This window comes from Globicephala melas, chromosome 17, assembly GCF_963455315.2.
Source record: "Globicephala melas chromosome 17, mGloMel1.2, whole genome shotgun sequence".
Taxonomy (NCBI): domain Eukaryota; kingdom Metazoa; phylum Chordata; class Mammalia; order Artiodactyla; family Delphinidae; genus Globicephala; species Globicephala melas.
In genome coordinates, this window is record NC_083330.1 from 12,302,413 (window position 1) to 12,327,117 (window position 24,705).

At 38.1% G+C, this 24,705-nt stretch overlaps 1 protein-coding gene, 1 long non-coding RNA gene and 1 other non-coding gene across 5 annotated transcripts in view; 1 reads left to right on the plus strand and 2 right to left on the minus strand.

The window, feature by feature from the left end:
- MCMDC2 (minichromosome maintenance domain containing 2) overlaps positions 1-6,518 on the plus strand; it is a 40,553-nt gene extending 34,035 nt beyond the window's left edge. The window contains exon 15 of the mRNA XM_060287239.1: positions 5,220-6,518. Coding sequence (XP_060143222.1) covers positions 5,220-5,386 — 167 coding nt within the window. The 3' untranslated portion in view covers positions 5,387-6,518. The remainder of the gene's footprint in view (positions 1-5,219) is intronic.
- A 2,206-nt stretch (positions 6,519-8,724) lies between these two features.
- On the minus strand, positions 8,725-11,983 carry LOC115854959 (uncharacterized). 3 transcript variants are annotated; one of them, XR_004040184.3, is made up of 5 exons: positions 11,583-11,983; positions 11,007-11,274; positions 9,391-9,511; positions 9,085-9,153; positions 8,725-8,908 (listed from the first exon to the last, which is right to left on the minus strand). It is a non-coding gene; the product is annotated as an uncharacterized lncRNA (long non-coding RNA). The 3 variants fall into 3 exon arrangements; XR_011376870.1 differs by having other exon boundaries at positions 9,081-9,153; XR_009559583.2 differs by lacking the exon at positions 9,085-9,153 and having other exon boundaries at positions 11,583-11,982.
- LOC115855087 (small nucleolar RNA SNORD87) lies at positions 9,224-9,306 on the minus strand. The gene has a single exon (XR_004040276.1). It is a non-coding gene; the product is annotated as a small nucleolar RNA SNORD87 (small nucleolar RNA).
- Positions 11,984-24,705: the final 12,722 nt, after the last annotated feature.

Consider the following 24,705-nt stretch of genomic DNA (forward strand, 5'->3'; position numbering starts at 1 on the left):
GAATTATATGAGACATTAATTTCGATGAGATTTACCATCCTTCAAACCAAACTTTGGTTCTGCTAACCTAAAACAATAAAACAGCCAGTTATTTTATCAGCAAAACAGTTTTATTCAGGAACAGGAAAGAATTGCAATTCAGGACATTGCAACTATGGTAAATCACATGCAAGTCTGGTAAAGCAAAGAAGAAACTCTTCTGTAGAGGAGAAGTGGAGTTGGGAGGGTTGTTATAACAGAAAGTCCATTGGAGGAAACTGGGAGTTCCAAGTATAGTGGCTTTTCATTGGCTGCGTTGTGGCAGTCTCTCTTTAGTGGCGCTATTGCCGGGCAAGGAGAAAATCTTTCTTCCTCCTGCTGGTGGTAGTAAAGTAGTGTGCAAAAACCAATAGTTACCTCCTGCTGGAGATGCAGGGTATGTCTCTTCCTGTTGAGATCTGTATTGATGTTGAGAGGTACATGCATGAGAGCTCCCCCTTCTGGCCTCCTGACTCTATTTTAGTGAGATTTTTACTTTATTTCAGTTCCAACCCTGGGAGTGAAAGGATGTATTAACACTGACTTTCCTGTATGTGTATGTTTAGTGTTTAAATTTGCTTCAAATTCAATTTATTTTGTAATAACTTTTCACAGAGATCCATTAGAACATTAGAACTTTGTTCTATAATTATCTAAATCAAGAATTCTTAACCTAGGATCCATGGATACTGAGAGAGTCCTAGGGGCTTGTGAATCCCTAAATTATATGAAAATTTGTATATGCATGTGCTTTCTACCTTTTTTGCTTAGGGAGAGGAATCATAAGTTTTTTTTATTTAGTTTTATTTTTTTATACAGCAGGTTCTTATTAGTTACCCATTTTATACATACTAGTGTGTACATGTCAATCCCAATCTCCCAGTTCATCCCACCACCACCACCCCTGCCACTTTCCCCCAATCATAAGTTTTTTGAAGTATGTTTTAGAGTTTCATAACCCCCAGAAAAGGTTACTTATCATCCTGAATTAGTTTTACCTACCAAAAGAGAAAATCGCTTGTTCTCAACCAATATTAAATAAGAAGGATAGGAATTTTTGTGTTTAACTTGCTTTATCTTTATCTTCTTATTCTATATTTTAAAATATACTTGATAAAATCTAAGACATTATTTTACATACCATGCTGCCAATTTTACATACCATGCTGCCAATTTTACTGTGACATGCTATCACCATCAAAATTGTTAAGATACAACTAGATTTCAGTAAGAAGACAAAAATGTGTGTCTTTGAACTTAGAAACTGTGGTATTATAATATTAAGGACTCTTGTGACTGAATATGGCTATTTTCACTTGATAACTATTTTGTCAGGACTTTCTTGAAGCATATAAGAAAGATTTTGTTGAGAGAAATAAAACTATATGAAGTTTTTATTCCTTTAGTTACTTTTTGTTTTCATAATAAGTTGCAGTTAGGTATATTCTTTTTCAAGTCTTAGCAAAACAATGTTAAGAGCTCCTTAAATTTTACTTTAAACATAGCAAGAAAATAATCCCTACTCAGGGACATTTTTCTTGGATGCAAAAACCAATAGTTACATTTATGAACTAGATTTAGGAGTTGGGCGGTGGGGAGAGGGAAGAATTAAGGAAACTCTCAGGTTTCTGCCTTGAGCAACTGAGTGGATCATGGTGCCATTTACCAGGACTAGGAAGAAAGAGAAAAAGGTTTGGGCTGGGGCGGGGATCAAATTATAGATATAAGTTTGAGACATCCTGCAGAGATATCAATAGACAGATATAATAATCTGGAGTTTAGAAGAGAGTTCTAACCTAGAAATACAATTTAGGGATCATCAGCACAGAGATGGTACTCAAAGCCATGGAATGGATGAAATCACAGAGAGAGAGACTATACGGAGAACCCCAGGACTGCCTTTGAAGAATTCCAATACTTAGAAATGGAGTTGAGGAGGAGGAACTAACAAATGAGACCGAGAAGCAGTTGTATTATAGAAGCCAAGAAAGAGAGTGTTTCAAGAAAGGAGTGTAGTGGTCAACTGTAACATGTGTTGCGAGTTTGAATAAGATTAGATTTGGCCATCTAGAGGTTGTAGGTGGTCGTGATTAGTGCTATTTCAATGGAGTGGGGATTCAGGTGGGGTAGGAAGTGAAGATATGGAGACAGCACATATAGACAACTTTGAGAAGTTTGACTATGAAGATGAGGAAAGAAATAGGGTATTAGCTGGAGAAGGATGCGTGTTCCAGGAAGGGATTTTTTTTTTAAGATAGAAGATAATAGCTCATATGATGTGCAGTAGAAAGTAAACTAATGAAACTACAGAAAGAGGGGAAGATCAAAGGTGTAAAGTCCTTAAAAAGGTGAGAGGGGATGGGATCCAGAGCACATGTGAAGGTAAAGGCCTCTTATAGAAGAGTCACTTCATTTTATAGGAGGGAAAACAATGGATACAGAATCAGGTCTGTAGATTTGGTCTTTTACTCTCCACAAGGTCAACAAGGTCATCAGCTAAAAATGAAAGGTTTGAGGAGAAAAGAATGGAATGTAATAGTCATTTTGGGGTGGGGTGCGGGGCGGGGGGGGGGGGGAAGAAGAGCAAATGTGTTGGAGAAACTCAACAGGGTTGTCAGGCAGTGCAACTGACCATCTCAGGTTTCTGTGATTCATTTAAAGTGAAACCAAGCAATGCCAATTATGTGTTTTTCTGCCTAGCAGCCTGAATGCAGGCACAAGGTAAATGGTTGGGTTCATGCAGAGTTGAGGTTTTGATAGATGAGTGTGGCAGTGTTGCAGAGGGGGCAAGGGAGTGTGGGGACTGGCAAGGGAGGGACTCAAATTGGCTAAAAGAGGGAAGTGAATTGAAGGAAGCAGATTGGAGGTCTCTGAGATAGAAGACCTGGAAGCATAGGAGGTAGCATAGAGAAGAGGGACATTTGAACTCATGGTTTTGAAGTAAGTTTCTGGAGATATTGGTTTCCTCTGATTCTGGGAATGTGTGGTGGAGGTAGAGGGAAAAGGTCAGGACACTTGGAGATTGGCAGTTAAATGGGTCATTCACATGGAAATCGCTGAATGGCAGGTATTAGGGAACAGAGGAAGATTGTGAGCCAAGTACTGAGAGCTGATTGTTGACTTCACTGTGGAAGGGGAAAGGATGATAAAGCCCAGGTGGCACTGGGCATCAAAGGAAGAAAGATTTTTAACAAGAGGAAAGAACGGTCTGGAAGCCGCAAAGGTGCAGCAATTTAGGCACTGACTCTTTCTTGTGACACTAAGGTATGTGGGGTGTTTGAGAGCCACAAGGAAAGCAGTGTTCTCAAGGGACAGCAAGGTTTCAGGTAAGGTAAAGCAGTACAGGGAGCAGTCACAGAAGTCTGAGGCTACTTGTGTTTACTAATGACAGACAGCTCTAGGAAGGTAGGCACTGTCTGCTTGGCCAGCAGTTGTACTCCCAGCCAGTTACATTTAGATACTCATTTAGTGAATCAATGAAATAGAATTTAAGAGCTTAACTTCTGCAATATGAGTCAAAGGTTTTGTTTTGTTTTGTTTTTTCAATTGTGGTAAAATAGACATAAAATTTACCTTCTTAACCATTTTTAAGTATACAGTTTATTGGTGTAAGGGACATTCACACCAACTCCATAACCTTTTCATTTTCCCAAACTGAAACTCCATACCCATTAAACAATAACTCTCTATTCTCCCCTTCCCCCAGCTCCTGGCAAGCACTATTCTACTTTCTGTCTGTCTGGACTTGACTTCTCTAGGTACCTCATCTAAGTGGAATCATATGTTTGTCCTATTTTGTCTGGCTAATTTCAAATAGTATAATGTCCTTAAGGTTCATCCACATTGTAGCATGCATTAGAATTTCGTTTCTAAGATTGAAGAATATTCCGTTGTCTCTCTCTCTCTATATATATATACCACATTTTGTTAATCTCTTCACCCATCAATGGACACTTAGGTTGCTTCTGCCTTTGGCTATTGTGAATAATGCTGCTAATGAACATGAGTGTGCAAATATCTCTTTGAGACCTTGCTTTCAATTCTTTTGGGTATATACCCAGAAGTCAAATTGCAGGATCTGTAATTCTGTTTAATTTTCTGATGAACTGCCATACTGTTTTCCTTAGGGGTTGCACCATTTTACATTTCCACTAACAGTGCACAAGGGTTCCAATTTCTCCACATCCTTGCCAAGACTTGTTACTTTCTTCTGTTTTATTTTGGTTTTGATAGTAGCCATTCTTATTGGTGTGAAGTGGTATCTCATTGTGGTTTTCATTTGAATTTTTCTAATGATTACTGATGTTGAGTATCTTTTCATGTACTTATTGGCCATTTGTATATCTTCTTTGGTGAAATGTCTATTCAAGTCTTTTGCCCATTTTTTAATCAGGCTGTTTTCTTGTTCAGTTGTAGACCCCCTATCTGATACATGGCTTGCAAATATTTTCTCCCATTCTGTGAGTTGCCTTTTCACTTTGTTGATTGTAACTTTTGATGCACAAAAGTTTTTAATTTTGATGTGGCCTATTTTATCTATTCTCTTTCATTGCCTATGCTTTTGGTGTTATATCATAGAAAACATTGCCAAATTCAATGTCATAAAGCATTTCCCCAGTGTGTTTTTCTAAGAGTTTTATAGTCTTAGTTCTTACATGTAGGTCTTTGATTCACTGAGCTAATTTTTATAATGTAAGGTAAGGAACCAACGTCATTCTTTTGCACATGGATATCACTTTCACAGCACCATTTGTTGGAAAGACCATCTTTTCCCCATTGAATGGTCTTGACACCCTTGTCAAAAATCATTTAAATATATATGCAAGGTTATTTCTCTTCTATTCCATAGATTTATCTTTTTATTGTTTCTCTACCTTCCAATACCTTCTCTCCTTACTTCTTCCACCTCCTCACATCAGTATTCAGCTTCAGAACACTAATGGCTATTTCAATGGATGACAAATTTCTAGTTTCCAAACTTTAAAATTTAAATATCAATGTTTCTTCCATTGGCCCTGGTACCAGTTTGTGCATTTACTGAAACTGTTTCCTGGGTCTCAAAATTTTTTTTTAAATAATAGCTATTGAAATACTCTATTAGATAGATCAGAACTTAATTGTAAAACTTTCACTATTTTGTTGAAAATATGATTTCATATTTAGCATTTTTTCTCATTTATACTTTTTCCTTCTTCACTTAGGGGCCGCTGTACTTTGTGTTGCTCCAAATGCAGTATTTCCATTTGAACTGTATAATGAAGAATATTTAGAGCAAAGGGATATCTATCTGACTGAGTGCCAACAACAGCTCCAACAGTTTATTGCCACATATGGACCTGGGACAGCTATCTTTGCTAGCGATGAATAGGCAATCTGAGGAAATTTTTCCTTCATTCCTTTTTAAGCAGTGGAAAAAAGTGTGAGTGATTTTCAAGTAATGCTTCAGGTAATCTTGTGTGTAGGGGTACATTAGAATGCCACCTTAAAAAATATAAAATATGATTTCTTCAAATTAATTGCTAATGGAATAAACACTAATACAAATCTCAAAGCCAATAGTAGAATTTATAATTTAGGATAATCTTATTAAAAAAACTTCTGGTTAGCCCAGGGTACCAGTGGTCCACAGATTAAAATATAAAGAATGTTGCAAACTAAGCAATGGAAAAAAAATAGTAACTTTTGTGTAGTTCCCTCTATTTGTCACAAGATGGCAATAACACTTTAAATATTTACTTACAAAGTAAAACCATTTTTTTCTTCATTTGTGAACCTGAAAAATTGATGAGTAAATAACAGCATTTATATAACCAGAAGCCTTCAGTGTAAGGACTTTTCATGCTAGATACTGACATGTCTATTATGTTGTTTTAGAAGCCCTAATTATGGGATCAGGAAAAGCCCTGGAAATTTTCCATTTTTAAACCAGGTTAAATGAAAAGAAGTTCCATTGAATCAAGGAGCAGTAATTGGCTCCTTAAACCTAACTAGTTACAAGAAAGGTACCAAAAGCCAAAGAAACCAATTTGCAAACCGTCTTCATTTTTGGAGGGAAGATATCTGCTCTGAAAAGGTAGGAACACCGTGCAAAAATATACTTATCTTGTAAAATCCCCAAATCCTTGTTTTTATTTTCCAAAGTTTTAATTAAAAAGACAGTTCTACTCACTAATAGGAAAATGTCATCACAAAATTGCCACCTTATTAACCAAGACACTGTCATGCATCAATTCTTTAGAAATAGGTACTTCATGGAGTTTAACTGTGAAGGCAGACAGCTCTCTCACTCTCTAGAGGACTTTTTAACAAGTCACTTACTACTTTCTTTCCTTGCAGTTCATTCAACAGTATTTACTGAATATCCACTAGTGCCAGAGACTATACAGTGTTGTTTTCAGAAGGCAAACCTAGTCTAAAAAAAAAAAATCATATATTACAAATTAAAGACCTTATTTTGTGGCTTCTTATATACTATATTTCAGTTTTTTGTTCTCTATGGTGTGAAGTCAAAACATGTTTTATAAAACTAGGATCCATAAAATAGCCCCCATTTTACACTTTTTTTTTTTAAACATCTTTATTGGAGTATAATTGCTTTACAATGGTATGTTAGTTTCAGCTTCACAACAAAATGAATCAGTTATATATATACATGTTCCCATATCTCTTCCCGCTTGCGTCTCCCTCCCTCCCACCCTCCCTATCCCACCCCTCCAGGCGGTCACAAAGCACGGAGCTGATCTCCCTGTGCTATGCGGCTGCTTCCCACTAGCTATCTACCTTACGTTTGGTAGTGTATATATGTCCATGCCTCTTTATCGCTTTGTCACCGTTTACCCTTCCCCGTCCCCATAGCCTCAAGTCCATTCTCTAGTAAGTTTGTGTCTTTATTCCTGTTTCACCCCTAGGTTTTTCATGACATTTTTTTTCCTTAAATTCCATATATATGTGTTAGCATACGGTATTTGTCTCTCTCTTTCTGACTTACTTCACTCTATATGACAGACTCTAGGTCTATCCACCTCATTACAAATAGCTCAATTTCGTCTCTTTTTATGGCTGAGTAATATTCCATTGTATATATGTGCCACATCTTCTTTATCCATTCATCTGATGATGGACACTTAGGTTGTTTCCATCTCTGGGCTATTGTAAATAGAGCTGCAATGAACATTTTGGTACATGACTCTTTTTGAATTATGGTTTTCTCAGGGTATATGCCCAGTAGTGGGATTCCTGGGTCATATGGTAGTTCTAGAGCTGCTCCTATCATTGATGTGGTGCAATCAGTTACTACAAAGTTCTGGGGAAGGGAAAGCTCCCGAAGCAGCCTGTCATCATGAAGGCCAAATTCTTCAGAAGAGCTGAGAAGATTAAGGGTGTTGGTGGGGCTTGTTTCCTGGTAGCTTGAAGCAACATGGTGGGAGATTCATTATGTAAGTGCTTTTCAAAAAAAAATGTTGCCTTTGATGGGAAGTGATATTGCTGTACAATTCATACTGTTTGACTTACCATATTGAAATTATAACCTTGATAAAAGCAAGGAATTTATGTACTGTGGGACTCAACAGGGGAAAAGCAAGATTTAGCTAAATTTAAATCTTCACCTGGGTAGGATTTCAGTTGTTTTTGAATTCTTGTAAATTTGCATGCCCTGGACAGATTGGACTGTCCAGTCATTATTTGCCTTAATCTAGATTATTACTAGTACTAGGATTAGGACAAATCCTAATTTGTCCTAAATTAATTCCCAAATCCTTTTTTCTTCACAAATGTAAAAGCAAACAAAGAATAAAATTAAAATTAAAAAATCTGTAGGTCATAGGTGAAACCTTTACTTATAATGGGTAATTTGAGAAAATTTCAACTAGTTAACCCTTGAACACAGCTTTGAACTGCATGGGGCCACATAAAGGGTGGATTTTCTTTTATCAATACATACATACTACACTATACAATCTGCATCTGACTGAATCAGAGGATGTGGAACCTTGGATACAATGGGTGGACTATAAAGCTATACTTGGATTTTTGACTTTAGGGAGTGTTGGTGCCCCTAAGGGTCAAGGGTCAACTAATGCTTGTTTTTCAGGAACAACAGCAGGTTCTAAAGGGGAGGCCTTCATAGTTATTTAGTACGCAGTGATTAGCACCTCTCCAGAAACCCAGTAAAGCAAGAAAGGGTATGAGAACTGGATGTACTAAAAAGTCTCCCCAGCTGCCCACCACCTGACACTTCAAAGAGAATCACTATCCACAGAGAAGCTAGTTACTGACAAGAATATACTATCCCTAAAGTATGTTAAAAACAAGTCTGACTACTAACTATGAAAATGAAGCTGTTTAGGGGCTTCTCTGGTGGCGCAGTGGTTAAGAATCCGCCTGCCAATGCAGGGGACACGGGTTCGAGCCCTGGTCCGGGACGATCCCACATGCTGCAGAGCAACTAAGCCCGTGCGCCACAACTAAGCCTGTGCTCTAGAGCCCGCACACCTAGAGCCTGTGCTCCGCAACGAGAGAAGCCACCACAATGAGAAGGCTGCACACCGCAACAAAAGTAGCCCCTGCTCACCGCTACAAGAGAAAGCCCACACACAGCAACAAAGACCCAATGCAGCCAAAAATAAATAAATAAATTTTTAAAATAAAATAAACTTATAAAAAAATCTAAAAAAAAAGAGAAAATGAAGCTGTTTAAAGACCTGATATATTTTAAAGAAAAGAGACTTTATTGCCCAGCAATTAAAATCATTTGAACTTATATTTTTCTACATAATTTACTGTGAGATGATCAATGTTAAATAAAATATTAATTTTCATCATTTGCTTTAATTCATGTCCTCTTGACCAATTCTTCATTTTCCATTCCAAAATGTTGTATGCCACACCTCTGGAAAAAAATCAGAAACCAACAGTGAAAATCAATCCATAATCAAATCTCGAAGAAAATCAAAACCTGACACACAAAGGCACCTTTAACAGGAAACGGCCTCAGCCCTTTGGAATTTATCAGGTACTTTCAAATTATCTCTAGATGCGGTTGCTTGATAAATCTTACTTACTTACTTGAGGCAATGAAGAATTTTTAAACACCACTGCTAAGGACTTGAACATTCATGTGCAGGTACTTACATGCTGAAAAGAACATTTCATCCATTTTAATAAAAAACTGCATTATATTTGAGTAATTCACATAATATATATTATTGGCATCTCAGTCTTAAATCATGTCTTCAAAGATACCCTCAGCTGGGTAAACGGCAAAAAGTAAGTCATCATTGTGCCAGTTATTAAACATTTTTGGTACTGTGCTTCAGGAACAATACCACAAACACATAAAAAAGCACACAATTTACATTAAACTTTTGGTACCTTGTTACGAGCACAGCTGTCCTCCTGGTGGTTTTTTCACAGCCATCCTCTATGACAAGTTTTCGGAAAACATTTATCACAACGACGTTCATTCATCTTCAACTCATAGGCTCTGTTGTACCTAGAAATTAAATATATTTCATTGTGAATTCTCATTTGTATTTGTATCTGTTTGTCTGGCATCTTATATGTAGTACGGTCCAGTAGGATTTTTTTTCCCGTTCTTATCAGGAGCCATTAAAAAAAAAAACAAAAAAAACTTGCAATCTTCCTGACTCCCAATCAAATTTATAATAAAAACTACTAACATTAAGACTATATAGTGGAGTCATTTTCTATCTGTTGTTTAACACACCTCTGAAGGAACAAAAGAATGTGCTTGCTGCTTAATTATACTTTTTTTGGTAGTCAAACTGATAAGTCCCCAATTTTAAACATCTATAATGACTTGAGGATGTGTTAGTCCTTTTGACCGGTTAGGCCCTAATAATTCCATAAATGATCTTTCCAAGCTGGAAATGGATTCATTAGCATGGGCAAAAATGATGGATATATTTATGATGCTCTTTTACTGTGGCAGTACAGATTTTAAGACATGATGGTCCTAATGAGTACCCAACCATTGCTTTTCTGCCTCAGAGCTTGACAAGAATGAGATGAGCCAGGTTAAAGGTTAGATATATAAAAACAAGTGTGCAGACCTCTAACTAAGAGCATTATTATGGCATATCTAATATAGTTTCAGAGCAGAGATACATTATGTTGACATCATTACTGGACACAGTCCTGTAGAATTAAGTCCCAAGTTGCCTGGAAGCATATTTATGTACTGCAAAGGGCATGGCCAGGGCCACAGATCATGTCCTACAGAACCCCAGGAGGATAAATCATTGAACTGGACAGCTATTGGAAATGATTTATGAAGACATATCAAATGTTGGGCCTTGCAAGACAATTTATCATTTTCAAGTCTTGAAATGCTGAAATCTCTCACATAATATTAGGAACACATACTATTGTTTATGAATAATTCCAACTTGGAAAACTTCAGTTTAATATATGATTCATGGCACTTCTGACAACTATTGATACATGAAAAGTCCTATTTGTTTAAGGCCTAAAACAAAGAATGTTTAGGGATATGTATGTGTAATAAAACTGCTATCCACCCTACTCCCCTCAAAAAACTGAGTCTGGGCACAAAATCCCAGATGATGGGCACTTCAGGATGGAAGGCATGGGATAGGAAGGAAGGAAGGAAGGAAGGGCTGGGATAGGGAAGCAAACAGATGTTATGGTATTGATAATATCCCAGTTCTTAAATGGATCAGTGGGCTTTTGTATATTTATTATGCTTAAGGACTTACATACATTATCAAAACTTTAATCAAATATTTATTTTGTAAAATTTTAGCAATGAAAATAGTATTCAAGCCGCTTAGGCCTCAAAAACGATGACTCTGATACCAAATATAAACTACCAGCCATCACATTTGCCTTGACAGTTAACCGTTGAATTGTTTTAGATGAAACAACCTGTATTTCAAATTGGGGGGAGGAAAAAAACAAACAAACGTATGACGATACCAAGTCCCATGGACGAGGTTCACTTATACCTTTGCTTTTGAAGAGGCAAAAGTTCTCCCAGTCTCCCAGCTCTTGACCGGTTTCTTCTGTATCGTATCGGGAAATACACATCTCTGTGACCCGAAGCATCTAAGGGTATAGCCGGCATTTACAGCCTCAGGGCCTCCTATACTGTACGGATTCTTCTCCAACTTCAATGCCACGTCTCCAGAGCATATTCACAAAGGAAGATCCGGGAACAAATGCCGACAATGCTCCACTGCGTCGAGAACTCATTGTTAGTAGGTAAACTGTGCTCTGTTAATAAATTTAAAAACCAATCACAAAGTCATGTCAAGGTTGTCTTGAGGCCTAAGATCCCTTCCCCCGCTTATCCTTAGTAAGGATAAATGAGCGCCCATTTAAGGGACCCTGAAACCATCTAGGTCGCACACAAAGCTTTACTAGGGATACAAAAGGGCTCCGGCCAAGCCACCCGCCGCGCCTTCCAGCCGCCTCAGAACCAAGTGAATCGCAGAAGGCCCTTACTTAGTTTGAGCTGAGAACAGTCTTAATCGGCGCTTACTAAGGAGAAGGGTCAGCTAAGACAGGTAACGGCTACTCACAAAATGCGACTGAGCAGAAGGCGCGGAGGAAAGCTCGAGGCTGCGTCAACTGGGGAGGCGGAGAGGAAGGGGCCTCCTGACAAGACCTTGCGGCTGAGGCTGCGCCGACCGCTCCGCTGTGCCCGGCTGTGGACGGAGGGCACCGGGATGGAGGCCCCGGGCGCGGGACCCACAGAGCGGAGAGGCCCGAGGCGGACCCACGCGCTCTGGCTCGGAGCCAGGTTCCAGGCAGAAAAAAAGACGAGGATCTAACACCGCAGGGACTGGTACTTGTCAGACTGGTACTCCCCCCCACCCCCTCAAAGAGCCCGGCGACAGGCCCGCATGCGCTGCCGCCCCACCCGCTAGGCCGACGGTTCCCGAGGCGCCTTCCTTCTCCCGCGGCCCGGCGGAAAAGAAAGCACCGCGGCCGGGAGGGGCGCTCGGCGCTCCGGCTCTGGCCCCGCCCCTTCCTGCTCTGGCCCCGCCCCCGCATCCGGAGCACTCCGGCAGCGCCTCAAGTTTACGTGGCCCGCAGAGGAGGCGCTTTGTGAATTTCCATAGAGGCTTTCGGGGCTCCTGAGGACCTCGCTGTGAGCTCTCCCCTTGAGTATGTAAGTGATTAGTCTACTAGTTTGTAATGGATCCAAGCAAGCAGAAAATGCTCTAAAAAGAAAGGGTCTCCCATTCCTAGTTATATTTGCTTGGTCTTCTACTTTCTTGGGTAGTTCAGTACTTTAAAAAGTGGTGGTATTGGACATCCCAATTTAGAGTAAGGGCATCTGGAATCGACCCCTTAACACACACAGAAGAACTAGTTACCAGAAAAAAAAGGAGCTGTTACATTTCCTCTATATTATAACAATAGATATTGTTACTAATTTGATTGATAGTAATAGTAGAGCGTTAAGAAAAAGCATTCATAAATCAGTCACTTGCCTTGTTTTTGTGAACATGTTATAATTTGCTGTTGATTTTGTGTTTTATTACGCTTGTTTCTCGCAATCACTGTATCTTGAGTCCTGGCTGCATAGCATTAGGCTTAGTGCTAGAGGAGAGACAGGCTGATGATCTTGTTTCCAGAAAGAATACATATGAAAGCATATAATTAAACAGTTGAATCCGTAAAAGACACATCATCCCTCCTGTATAAACTGGAAGTTGTTGACATATTTTAAGTCATTTAAAAATCAAAATGGAGTAACTATGGTTTCAGGCATTCAAAATTGAGCTGGGTGGACAGTGTTGGGTGTGGTTTCAGACATGTTCCTGCATCACTGAGAACTTCAATTTTCTGCACTGTGTCAAACTCAGGACACCACCAGCTGTTTTTAAAACAGTATGTGCTAGCAGCTGCTAGCTGCAACCTTGTAGTCTCAAAGGTTACCCGCTACCTATGGCAGCTATGTAGTCATTTCAACGCCCAAACAATCCATGTTTAGCAAGCACCCTTACTTCTTGCCAGCTTCAATCCTAATTCTTGACAAACAATTTATGTAATCTTATGGTTTTCTGCCTTTATGAGCTTCCCCCATTTTGTAGTATGGCAGAACACAGTTCAAGTGCTCCCTGGAGCTGTATCTCCCGGGCTGCAGTCCTAACACACCCCAAATAAACACCTCTTTATTTCAACCAGGTCTCTGTTCTTGGAATTCTTGGTTAACAAAATCCAAGAAATTGATACAAAATCCAGGGCAGAATATATTTGCCTCAAAGAAGCATGGTGTGAAAATCTAAACCTAGCAAAACAAATTGTGATTATACTCACTTTATCAAAGAATTCATCTTTATGTGATAGGCTGGGACCTGGGACCCTTTAACCCAGTGCTTGCACAAGAAACTATAAGGGACTAAAAATAACTGCATACGTGTGCAGTTGGGGCAATTATGAGTAATAAGATACAAATTGGCCACAAACCAACTGCCACTTCTGAGGTGCTGGGAGCAAAAAGCATGATCCCTGCACAGGGCACCACCAAGGGGGTGGGCAGACCACCTAAGCCATGCCTCCTGACCAACCCACAGACCCGCCCTGGTTGTTATCCCATTTAAGCTCCCAAGCAGCTCCTCTCTGGGAGCGAACAGGGACACCTGTACTTCTTTTGCTCCCTTGTGCTGCAGCACAAGCCCCAATAAAGCCTTGCCTGAAATTCTCATTTGGACCCTTATCAATATCTATTGATTAAAGAGTCCAAGAGCCCGGGTTGCTAACATTTACAGGGGCTTAAAATTCTTTGTTTGAAAAAGACCGCCAATATCATTAGCACTGAACTTTCCTCTGAACCCCTTCATGGGGCTGGAGTGTGACACAGTGTGCAGGGCCTAATTGTGAAGCATATGATGGGTCATGGTGTAAGTTTTAGCCTTAAAAAATTATTAAAAGCACATGATTAGAGTTTTCATTTTAGAAAAATAATTATGGAAGTTTAGAAAGGAAGAACATATGTGATTAGGTGATCAAGTTGTGAGTGAACCAGACCTCAAAGAAAAGCAGATGGGCCTTACCATCATGCCAGCCAAGCAGGACATGGCCAATGTTTACTTAATACACAAGGGATGGAGTGAAGGTAGGATGTCATATCCAAGAAGGCCAAGAATGGGGGGAAAATTCTTTGTTTGGGGCCCCAAGTGGGCACTGTTTCTTCTGTTAAGTAGTGACTTGGGCCTCAGCCTGCCATCATAGACTCCTGGAAGGATATTACTTCCACTACCTAATTTCAACATGGGCAGCCACCTTCACCAGGCCTTTGCTGGGTGGGCAGGTGTGGCAGCCACTATTACTGATTTGTCAATAATTTCTTGGAAATGACACAAAAGCACAGGCCACAAAAGAAAAACATAAATTGGACTTCACCAAGATTAAAAATTTTTGTGCATCAAAAGACACTATCAAGAGATTGTCAAAGACAATTCACAGAATGGAAAAAAATATTTGCAAAGCATATATCTGATAAGGGATTAATATCCAGAATATATGAAGAACTCCTACAACTCAACAACAACAACAAATTTAACCCAGCTCAAAAATGGACAAACGACATGAATAGACATTTCTCCAAAGAAGATATACCAATGGCCAATAAGCACATGAAACGGATGCTCCATGTAACTAACCATTAAGAAAATGTAAATCAAAACTAATCTCAAAAAGTGAGATACCACTTCACACCCATTAGGATGACTATTATTTGAAAAACAATAGCAAAATAACAAGTATTAGCAAGGACGTGGAGAAATTGGAACCCACGCACCATTGCTGGTGAGAATGTAAAGTGGTGCAACCACTGTGGAAAACAGTATGGTGGTTCCTCTAAATGTTAAACATAAAATTACCCTGTGATCCAGCAATTCCACTTCAGGGTATAGACCTAAAAAATAGAAAGCAGAGACTCAAATACTTGTACAACAGTGTTCATAGCAGCGTTATTCACAATTGCCGAAAGGTAGAAACAACCCAAATGCCATCAGTGGATGAATGGATAAACAAAATGTGGTACATACATATAATGGAGTATTATTCAGCCTTAAAAAGGAAGGAAACTCTGATATATGCTATAAGATGGATGAACCTTGAAGACATTATGCTAAGTGAAGTAAGCCAGACAAAAAAAGACAAATATTGTATGATTACACTTATATGAGGTACTTACAATAGGCAAATTCAAAGAGATTGAAAGTGAAACAGGAGTTACCAGAGGCTGGGGTGAAGAGTGGATGGGAGTTGCTGTTTAATGGGTACAGAATTTCTGTTTGGAATGATGAAAAAGTTCTGGAAATGTATAGTGGTGATGGTTTGTGACTGAATTGTGAATATACTTAATGCCACTGTATTGTACACTTAAAAATTGTTAAAATGATAAATTTATGTTATGTATACTTTACCACAATAAAATTAAATACAAAATATTTTAAAAAGAGAAAAAAGATCCACACCTTTCACATGGTTTACCACATCTCTTGCTTCCCCTCTCTTGTTACACACCAGTCACCTTGGCCTACGCTTAGTTTTTGGAACATGCCGAACAATTTTCACATCTCAAGGCCTTTGCTCCTGCCTAGAATTCTCTTGTCCCAGCTTTTTGAGTGACTAATTATTTTCTTTGATCTCAGCTTCTATGTCAGTTTCCCAGTGAGGCCACCCTTGCCCCACCTATCTAAAGTGGGTCTACTATAAAACATCCCCCTTTTTGTTTCCTTCATAATCTGTAATGATACTCTAAAAAAAAACATATACTTTTGCTGCCCTCACTGGAATATACATTCTGTGAGAGGAAAGACCTTAATCTGTTTTGCTTACCTTTTTATTCCTAGTACCTAATACTTAATAAATATCCCTTGAATGCATAAATAAATGAATATGTGCTGATTTGGAAATTTTTTCAAGATATATTAAATTTTAAAAGCTAGATGCAGAAGGTATTTAGTAAAATCCCATTTTTGGTTAAATAAAAAGAACATGCATTTATATGACTATACATAAAATATTTTTGAGAGGTAACAGACGAAACTTTACAGTGCATGCCTCTAGGGAGTGAAACTTGGGACTTGTGGGGAAAGTGATATTTTAATTTTTTATTGTATACCATTCTCTACTGTTTGGAATTTTACGTGTATGCAATTTTATAATTAAATTAAATCAAGTTGAAAAATTATTAAAGTAGTGCATTTTCTTTTCTGACTGCAAAAATATACCATTTCTAAGATTTGCCCCTTCAGCCATCATTCCCTGACTGGTATCATAACAAGTGTTTGGTATTCTCCAGCAAGGAGCACATCCTTGGGGGTTGCTGGTCTCCAAGTTGCTGAAGTGAGTTAACGCTGCCAGTTGCAAATACAACTAAAACCACTTCAAGAGAAAAGTGTCATGGTTTAAATATGATATAGTGGTTTATCAAAAGTAACTTTTTTTTTTTGGCCACGCCATGCAGCATGCAGGATCTTAGTTCCCTGACCAGGGATTGAACCCGTGCCCCCTGCAGTGGAAGCACAGAATCTTAACCACTGGACTGCCAGGAAAGTCCCTATCAAAAGTAACTTTTAAAAAAATAGCTATTTTTTGATAGTATAACTTGGATTATCTTAGAAAGTTTCCATTTCTTAGATAGACATACGTGTGGATTCAGGGCATATAGGATATTATTCCCTTATAACCTGTCAGAATCTATAGTCTGCACTTACACATGTAAATCTCATTAGTAAATTAATACATTTGGCCTTCAGTCTTTTTCATATTAGTGAATGACTTGGAGAACCTCCTGGTTCCCCTAGATGTTTGCAGCAAAAAATGAGGTTGGAACTGGAAGGAAGTTGGCTATAATAACCATATGCTTGTGCTTTCCCTTGCTCAATGGTAAGCATGTCAAAATAGAGTTAAGCAAGAGAAATGTAAATGACCCTAGTCATAAATGCATGACTTTCATATATATGATCCTTCTACCTCAGGCAAGATTATTTTTAAACATAATATTGACATTAAGATAATCATAGCATTTATACCTCTCGTCAAGGTTAAAGTTCTAAATCTGTGAAAAATACATTAAGTTGTCAGAATATAGGGCACTGATCTGAATGAAAGTTGATTCTTAAACACTTGAAGTACATGAACTTTACCGAGATAATTTCGGTGAAAATTACCCAAATTACTTATGATTTCTGCCCGGATCTAAAATAATGAGTGGCTTTAATTGTCAATGTGAGACCCTAGGGTTTTCCTTTTCTGTTTAAAAATTTAACTTTTATGTTACAAGTAAGCCTTGCAAACAACTACTTAAATCCTATGACAAATTCTGAATGTAATGGAATGTTATTAAAATTATTCAAGCTGACCAAAGGGACCTGAGGGGAAGTCTGCTAGGGAACTTCAGTGAGTTTTCTTCTTTGATGAAAAGGCACATGTGGGAAGAAACAGCTCTTCTTCCCCTAGATATGATCATCATCGATCAACGGTGAAAGAATTCCTGGCATCGCTGCAGCCCTCTTGTTAAATGAGGGGAGCTTCTGTTGATGGCAAAGTGGGAAGGAAAGGAACCAAGCAACTTAAAGACATCGAATAGTCACCAAGTTAAGCAGCCAGGGAGCCACTCCAGCTTCTTGTTATGTGAAATAATACACTTTTATTACTGTTCAAAAAAAATTATTTAAGAATGATTACATAGAGAGTTGAGAATGTGGAAGTAATTGAAAAATTCAAACTAAGGTTAAAGTATGATGTTATTTTACCTCAGTGATGATCTAATACAAATTATGTCCTGAAATTAACACCCCGTTAAACTTAAATACAGCGTAGATTCTGAATGTTTTTTCTATGATGTCTCCTTGTATTTATGCATGAATTTCTCTATGCCCGGTGGTATTTTGGTAAACAGGATCTCCAAAAAACAACAACAACAACAAACAAACAAAACCCCAACTCCCCTAAAACAAAACCCTGATTTGTAGCATTTGCAGATATCCACGCTATTAATACATTTTGGCGATTTCAAGCTACTAACAACTGATTCACAAGATAGCTGAATGCTTGAATAATTAACAGTTAGCTTTCCCAGCACACCGTTGTCCCTAGAAGCTGAATTTCTGGGTTAAAGGATACATGCATCTTCATACATAATATTGTCAATTGCTTTCCAAGTAGTTGCTCTACTTCCTTGTCAAAACTTGCTCTTTTCAGAATTTAACATTTTTGTCAATATGATAAATATCAAATAGTATTTACTGTTATTTTAATTTGCATTTGCTATAAGGTTGAAAAGATAACTTTATGAATGTTTTGCTTTTCTCTTAAATTTTTTTTCACATTTTTAATCATTTGGGTTTTCTCTTCTGTAAATCATAGCCTTCAGAGCTTTGCCCGATTTTTTATTGAAGTATCTAATTTAAAACATTGATTTATGGGATTTCTTTCTATATTCTAGATACTAATCTTTTGTCAATTAACAGTTACATGCATTGCAAATAACTTTTCTCAGTTTGGTTTTATTTTTTAGTTATGGTGTTTTATGTTGTTTGGAACTCTGTACTCTTCTCTCTGCTTAGGAATAGCTCCTTGGTACCCAATACCTCTGCATTTCTATGCAAGATTTCTGGCTACCCTTAAATCCAGATCCTTTAATGTACCTTTCAAGGTCCTCCTTGATTTGAAAATTGGGAATAATATAACTTATTCCTAGGATTGTTGTGAGGATTAAATGAGATAATATATGTGAAGTATCCATCCTTCTTCCCCAGGCACTTTCTTTCAAAGCAGCATGTTCTTCTCACCTGGTTTTTCCTTTGCCTAGACTGCTCTTCTTGTCCCTCTTTGCCTTCTCAGGAAGCCTTCCTTGATTTCTTAAGACTGTGTCAGTTACCCTTATTGCCATCCCGTAGCCATTGCCAGCCTTCTTCCCTGATAATGGAACCCTGATTTTGTTTGTGTTATGTGCCCAGTCCTTGGGCTCAGCCTATTATTTCAATCTGTTTGCCATCTCCTGTGGTAGATGCTGAGAACTGGCTCACTCAGTACTTACTCCAGCCTCCTTTTATCTATGTTTCTGTACTTCAGAGGTTGAAAAGCTAAGTATTATATAGTATTCCAAAACTCTTTTGCAGCTTGGATTATGGATGTGAATTAGGTCCTGCCAATCAAATGCATCTGTGCAAAACCTGAATTCTAACTTGAGTTATGAGAGGAGAAAAGCAGGCTGCAAGGCATCCGTTGTGCTGGTATTTATGCAGCAAAGGCCGCATGTTTCTGGAGTCAGTCACTGCAGGGGCAGCTTCCACTGGGCTGGCAGGGTCCAGGTCACGGCAGAAGATTAACTGCTTTGGCAGCCCAGTTGCATGGAATGACTTAGGAAATTGTTCCTGTAAATCCAGCCCGAGTTTGTTTCATCCCAATGATTCTGTAAGTCACTAATACCTTATAAGACACCCCTTTCCTTTTAAACTAGCTAGAGCAGATACCGCCACCAAACCCAGACTGATATTCCTTCCTTATAACTGAGGGTGACCTTGTGACCCACTTCTGGCAAAAGAGAAATAAGTAGAAGCCTTGGCCCCTGATATCTTTACGAAGCCATCTTACCAGCCCTGGACTGCCTACTTGTGGATTTTTTTAACATAAGAGAATAAAGTCCTAATTTATTTAAGCCAGTATGGTTCGGTCTTTCTTGTTAGCAGCTGAATGCAATTCCTAACTGATATAGTAAGCAATGAACAATGCCTGCCATAGTATTAAGAAAATATTTGTCGACCAACTGATGATTGATGAACAAAAGCACTGAAGCATGAAATAGCTCTGTGTGTGTGTGTGTGTGTGTGTGTGTTTACTACAACTTAAAGTATAAAATAGGCAGTGGTGGAGAACAGTGAGCAGTGATATAGGTAGGGGTTTCATAAGCCAAGTTAAGGGTTTAAACCTGCTCTTACATGATGGGGAACCACTGAATGGTTTTGCACAAGTAAATACATTACATCTTCAGGTTTGCATTTTTGATAGGTTACTTGGGTGCAGACAATACAGAAGGCAGGGAAAACTTCTACGTTTACAGAGTGTGGGTGAAAGGTGATGAATACCTGCAATAATTATTCTCACAGACTTTTGTGAATGTACGTATATTATTAGTGAAATTCTTCAATGTGGAATTGCTAAGTCAGAACGTGTACACATAAAATATTGAGAGATACTGCAAAATTGTATTTAAAAAGCTCGTATACTCCAACAGTGCTATAATCCTCATTTCCCCACCCTCACCAAAAATGGGTATTTTACCTTTGTGTCATTCTTTTATTTCACATTTCTCCATTTAATATTAAAGGGGAAAAAAAGGCAGGAGGATAAAAATTACGAAGATTAATTTTCATTAAAAACATACATGCTCAAGCATTATGGCTAAAACAAGTTAACTCTAGTATGCCAGAAAAATTAGTCATCATCACTTACCCATTTACCCCCCAGTTTTATTGAGATATAATTGGCATATAACACTGTATAAGTTTAAGGGGTACAACATAATGATTTGATGTATATCAAGATGATTCCTACTAGTTAACATCCATCACCTCACATAGTTATATATTGTTTCTTGCGATGAGAACTTTTAAGATCTACTCTCTTAGCGACTTTCAAATACACAATACAGTCTTGTTAACTATATTTACCATGCTTTCTATTACATCCCCAGGACTTATTTATAACTGGACAGTTTGTATCATTCTGATAGGTGAAATATGTTATTTCATTGCTTTTTAAATTTATATTTCTTATCATAGGTGAGTTGTGTGTCTTTTCATAAAGATATTAGCTGTTTGATTTCTTTTTATGAACCACTTACTCATATCATTTGTGGAATTTTCTACTGAGTTGCTGGTCTTTTTAAATTCTGAGAGCTGCTTTTATATAAAGGAAATTACTACTGTGACTATCATCTGTTGTGACTTTTTTCTCTAGGTTTTTTTATTGTTTGTTTGTTTTTGTCTTTTCACCTTGTTTATGTTTTTTTCTTTTGTTTTATGAATTTATTTTATTATAGTCAAAATTACCCAGCTTTTCCTTTATGGCTTCTTGTGTTTTTGTGTCACGTTTCACCTTGCCATCTTTAACCTTCTTCTAACATCTACCCAGCCAGAGAAGACAAACCTGTCTTGCTTTGAGCTGCTGACATGTATTTTCTTAGCTATTGTTTCACATCAACTTTGTGAGCCTAGGGGAAGAAAGAGATAAGGCAAGGGAAGTTTATTGAGGGCAAACACTAGTGCTTATTACAGTGAGTGATTGGGCTTGGCCTGAAGTCAGGTCTCTTTTCCAAGGCAGCCTCTCCTGTATGTCCCAGACATCACACTTGTAGCCTGATGGGACACGGGTGGAACAGGCCTCCTCCTTCTGAAAGGAGGATATGGAAATAGCTTCCTGCTTCCTACCTTTCTTCCGTCCCTTGACTCTCCTGTCTCTGCCATTGCACCCCACTTTTTTTCTCTTGTTTATTGCCCACATTTCAAGAAGACTCTGGTCTAGGGGCTTACAGTCAGCAGGAGGTGCAGATGTGCTACACACAGAATAGAGACAGTCTTGCATGGGCCTTTAAAAATTATATAACTTAATTTTAAAAATTTGACCCACATGATATACCCGTCTATGTAAAGTATTAAGATGCCTTATAACAGCACACATTTAAAGTTTTTTAATTGAGTGATTTCAGAACTTATTTGAAAATAAGGTTTAAAATCAGTTCTTATTTAGACCTCACATTGTTTTAAATGGCCCCCAGTTTTCAATGGCCATAAAAACAGAGACAAGTGATTTAAGCCCATCCCCAGACCTCCCCATGGACATAGTTCTTGGTCCTGAGAGGGCAGGAATGCGTGTTTCTTCAGGAACATTCATGTGCACAGGAAATGACTATTGACATAATCTTTAAGCCTAATAGTTAAGATTATTCTTCAGTTTATAATTTAAAAGCTTCTGACAGCTAAATGCTATGGTATAATTTATAATGAAAGAGTTTGAGTGATTGAGGTATATTTCACTGAGCTGGTTTCTCTTATGAGTTGAAACTAAGACTTGTGTAAACATAGGAAGGGAAGCCTTTCCCGGGTTTATGCAGTCGGGCAAGAATATTTAATGTCCCTCATTCCCAACTGTGCTGCAGTACCATCTGTGCTGTACTCAAAGTTTATAGGAAGCAAATCTATAGGATTTAAGGGGCATTTATTTTTTTCAGTGAAACAGTCATGTATAAGACCACGAGCCACCAGTATGTAACAAAATAAAAGTACATATTAATTTTCTTTGAGATATACAATTTTATACTATTCCCCTAGTGCTCCTTTCAAACATTTGGAATCTTAGCTTTTGTATATTTTTGGTTACAATAACAAGAAAAACAAAACTAAAAAATCAAAAGTGTGTACCATGGAGAAAGACAGCAATAGTACACTACTAGTGGTAAGTCATCTGGGAAACTGTAGATATCACATCATGCATCAATGATTTTTTTTTAAAAAAAGAGTTTGTCATCAGATTAAGACAGAATCTGCCAATGCTGGAAGAGTTGAAGTTCATAGGTTTTCAAATAAATTACATGATTGATATAATTTGCAATGAGCTATACAGAGTTGGGAAAGAGCATTTAGATTAAACCCCTCTCTCAAAATAAGGTATCTAATACATGAATTTGGATCAGAAGCAATCTGTTTGACTTATCATTTCTTCTCCCTGCCAGCTAAGAATACAATTTTATATAAAGCCAGGAAGCAATTTGTCTTAAAAGATGCCAAATACAGTTCATGTGTTGATTTCTAAGGGAATTATGTTGGCCACGGTGGAGATGTTTTGTCTGTATTGGATTATTTCCTCAGAATGGCACTATTGACACACCGAGGACTAAAGAAGAAGATTAAATACTGCTGGAAAATATATATAGAATTAACTCTATACCTCTCCCCCTCCCCCTTAAACGAACAAACAAACCAAACCAAAAAAGAGATCTTACTAGAGCTTGCATAATTTCTCTCTGATAATAACTGGTTAGTTGCTTTTGTGAATATAAAATGAGGTCTTTTGAAAGAAGGATAAATTACTGAATAATTTAGCCTAAAAAGCAATTTCAACTAAAATACTGTGTATTTCAGTGAGGACAATCAGCATTTATTTATTTATTTATTTATTTCGTACAGCTTCTTCTAAGTTTAAATAAAATCTCCATGAATAGATAAGAAAATTACTGTTTAGGATATCTGTAACTCTGCAGATTGAAGTAGTTGGGTCAAAAAACCCTTATCAAAATGTAAAATCAGTGTTTTTTTTTATCACCAAGTAACATGTGAAACAGATATCCTCACCTTTGTTCTATCCCAAACACCCACCTCACTGTGGGACTTTTACTTTCCACTTCATTTCTTTTTGTTATTAAGTTTTTTTTTTTTTTTTTTTCTTTTGCGGTACGCGGGCCTCTCACTGCTGTGGCCTCTCCCGTTGCGGAGCACAGGCTCCGGACGCTCAGGCTCAGCGGCCATGGCTCACGGGCCCATCCGCTCCGCGGCATGTGGGATCTTCCCAGACCGGGGCACGAACCCGTGTCCCATGCATCGGTAGGCGGACCCTCGACCACTGCACCACCAGGGAAGCCCAAGTTTGTTTTTTAAAAGTTACGTATATACTTTCTTTTTTCCATTTTTATTTATTTATTTCACATCTTTATTGGAGTATAAATGCTTCACAATGTTGTGTTAGTTTCTGTTGTATAACAAAATGAATCAGCCATATGTACACATATACCCCCATATCCCCACCCTCTTGCGTCTCCCTCCCACCCTCCCTATCCCACCCCTCTAGGTGGTCACAAAGCACCCAGCTGATCTCCCTGTGCTATGCAGCAGCTTCCCACTAGCCATCCATTTTACATTTGGTGGTGTGTACATGTCCATGCCACTCTCTAACTTCATCCCAGCTTCCCCGTCCCCTCCACCCATGCCCTCAAGTCCGGTCTCTACGTCTGCGTCTCTGTTCCTGCCCTGCCACTAGGTTCATCAGTACTGCTTTTTAAAATCCCATATATATGCATTAGCATACGGTATTTGTTTTTCTTTTTCTGACTTACTTCACTCTGTATGACAGATTCTAGGTCCATCCACCTCACTACAAATGACTCAATTTCGTTCCTTTTTATGGCTCAGTAATATTCCATTGTATATATGTGCCACATTTTCTTTATCCATTCAACTGTTGATGGACATTTAGGTCACTTCCATATCCTGGCTATTGTAAATAGTGCTGCAATGAACATTGTGGTACATGACTTTTTGAATTATGGTTTTCTCAGGGTATATGCCCAGTAGTGGGATTGCTGGGTCATATGGTAGTTCTATTTTTGAGTTTTTTAATGTAGCTTTACTGATATATAACTGACATACAATAAACTGCACTACAAGTATTTTTACAACCAGGAAAAGAAACAATATTTTAAAGTCTGTTGGAACTAGTTCTGCTTCTAAAAAGGTATTTCCTTATTCCCCCAAATTATCACTATAGAGGAATTGTAAATGTTTTTTTTGTGACTATTACTGAGAGAGGTGAATGAACTGACAGAAATTTAAGTGAGAACTTCCCTTGCAGATTATGGGATAATACTGTGATCCAAATATACCCCCCTCCCCGCCCTATTATATA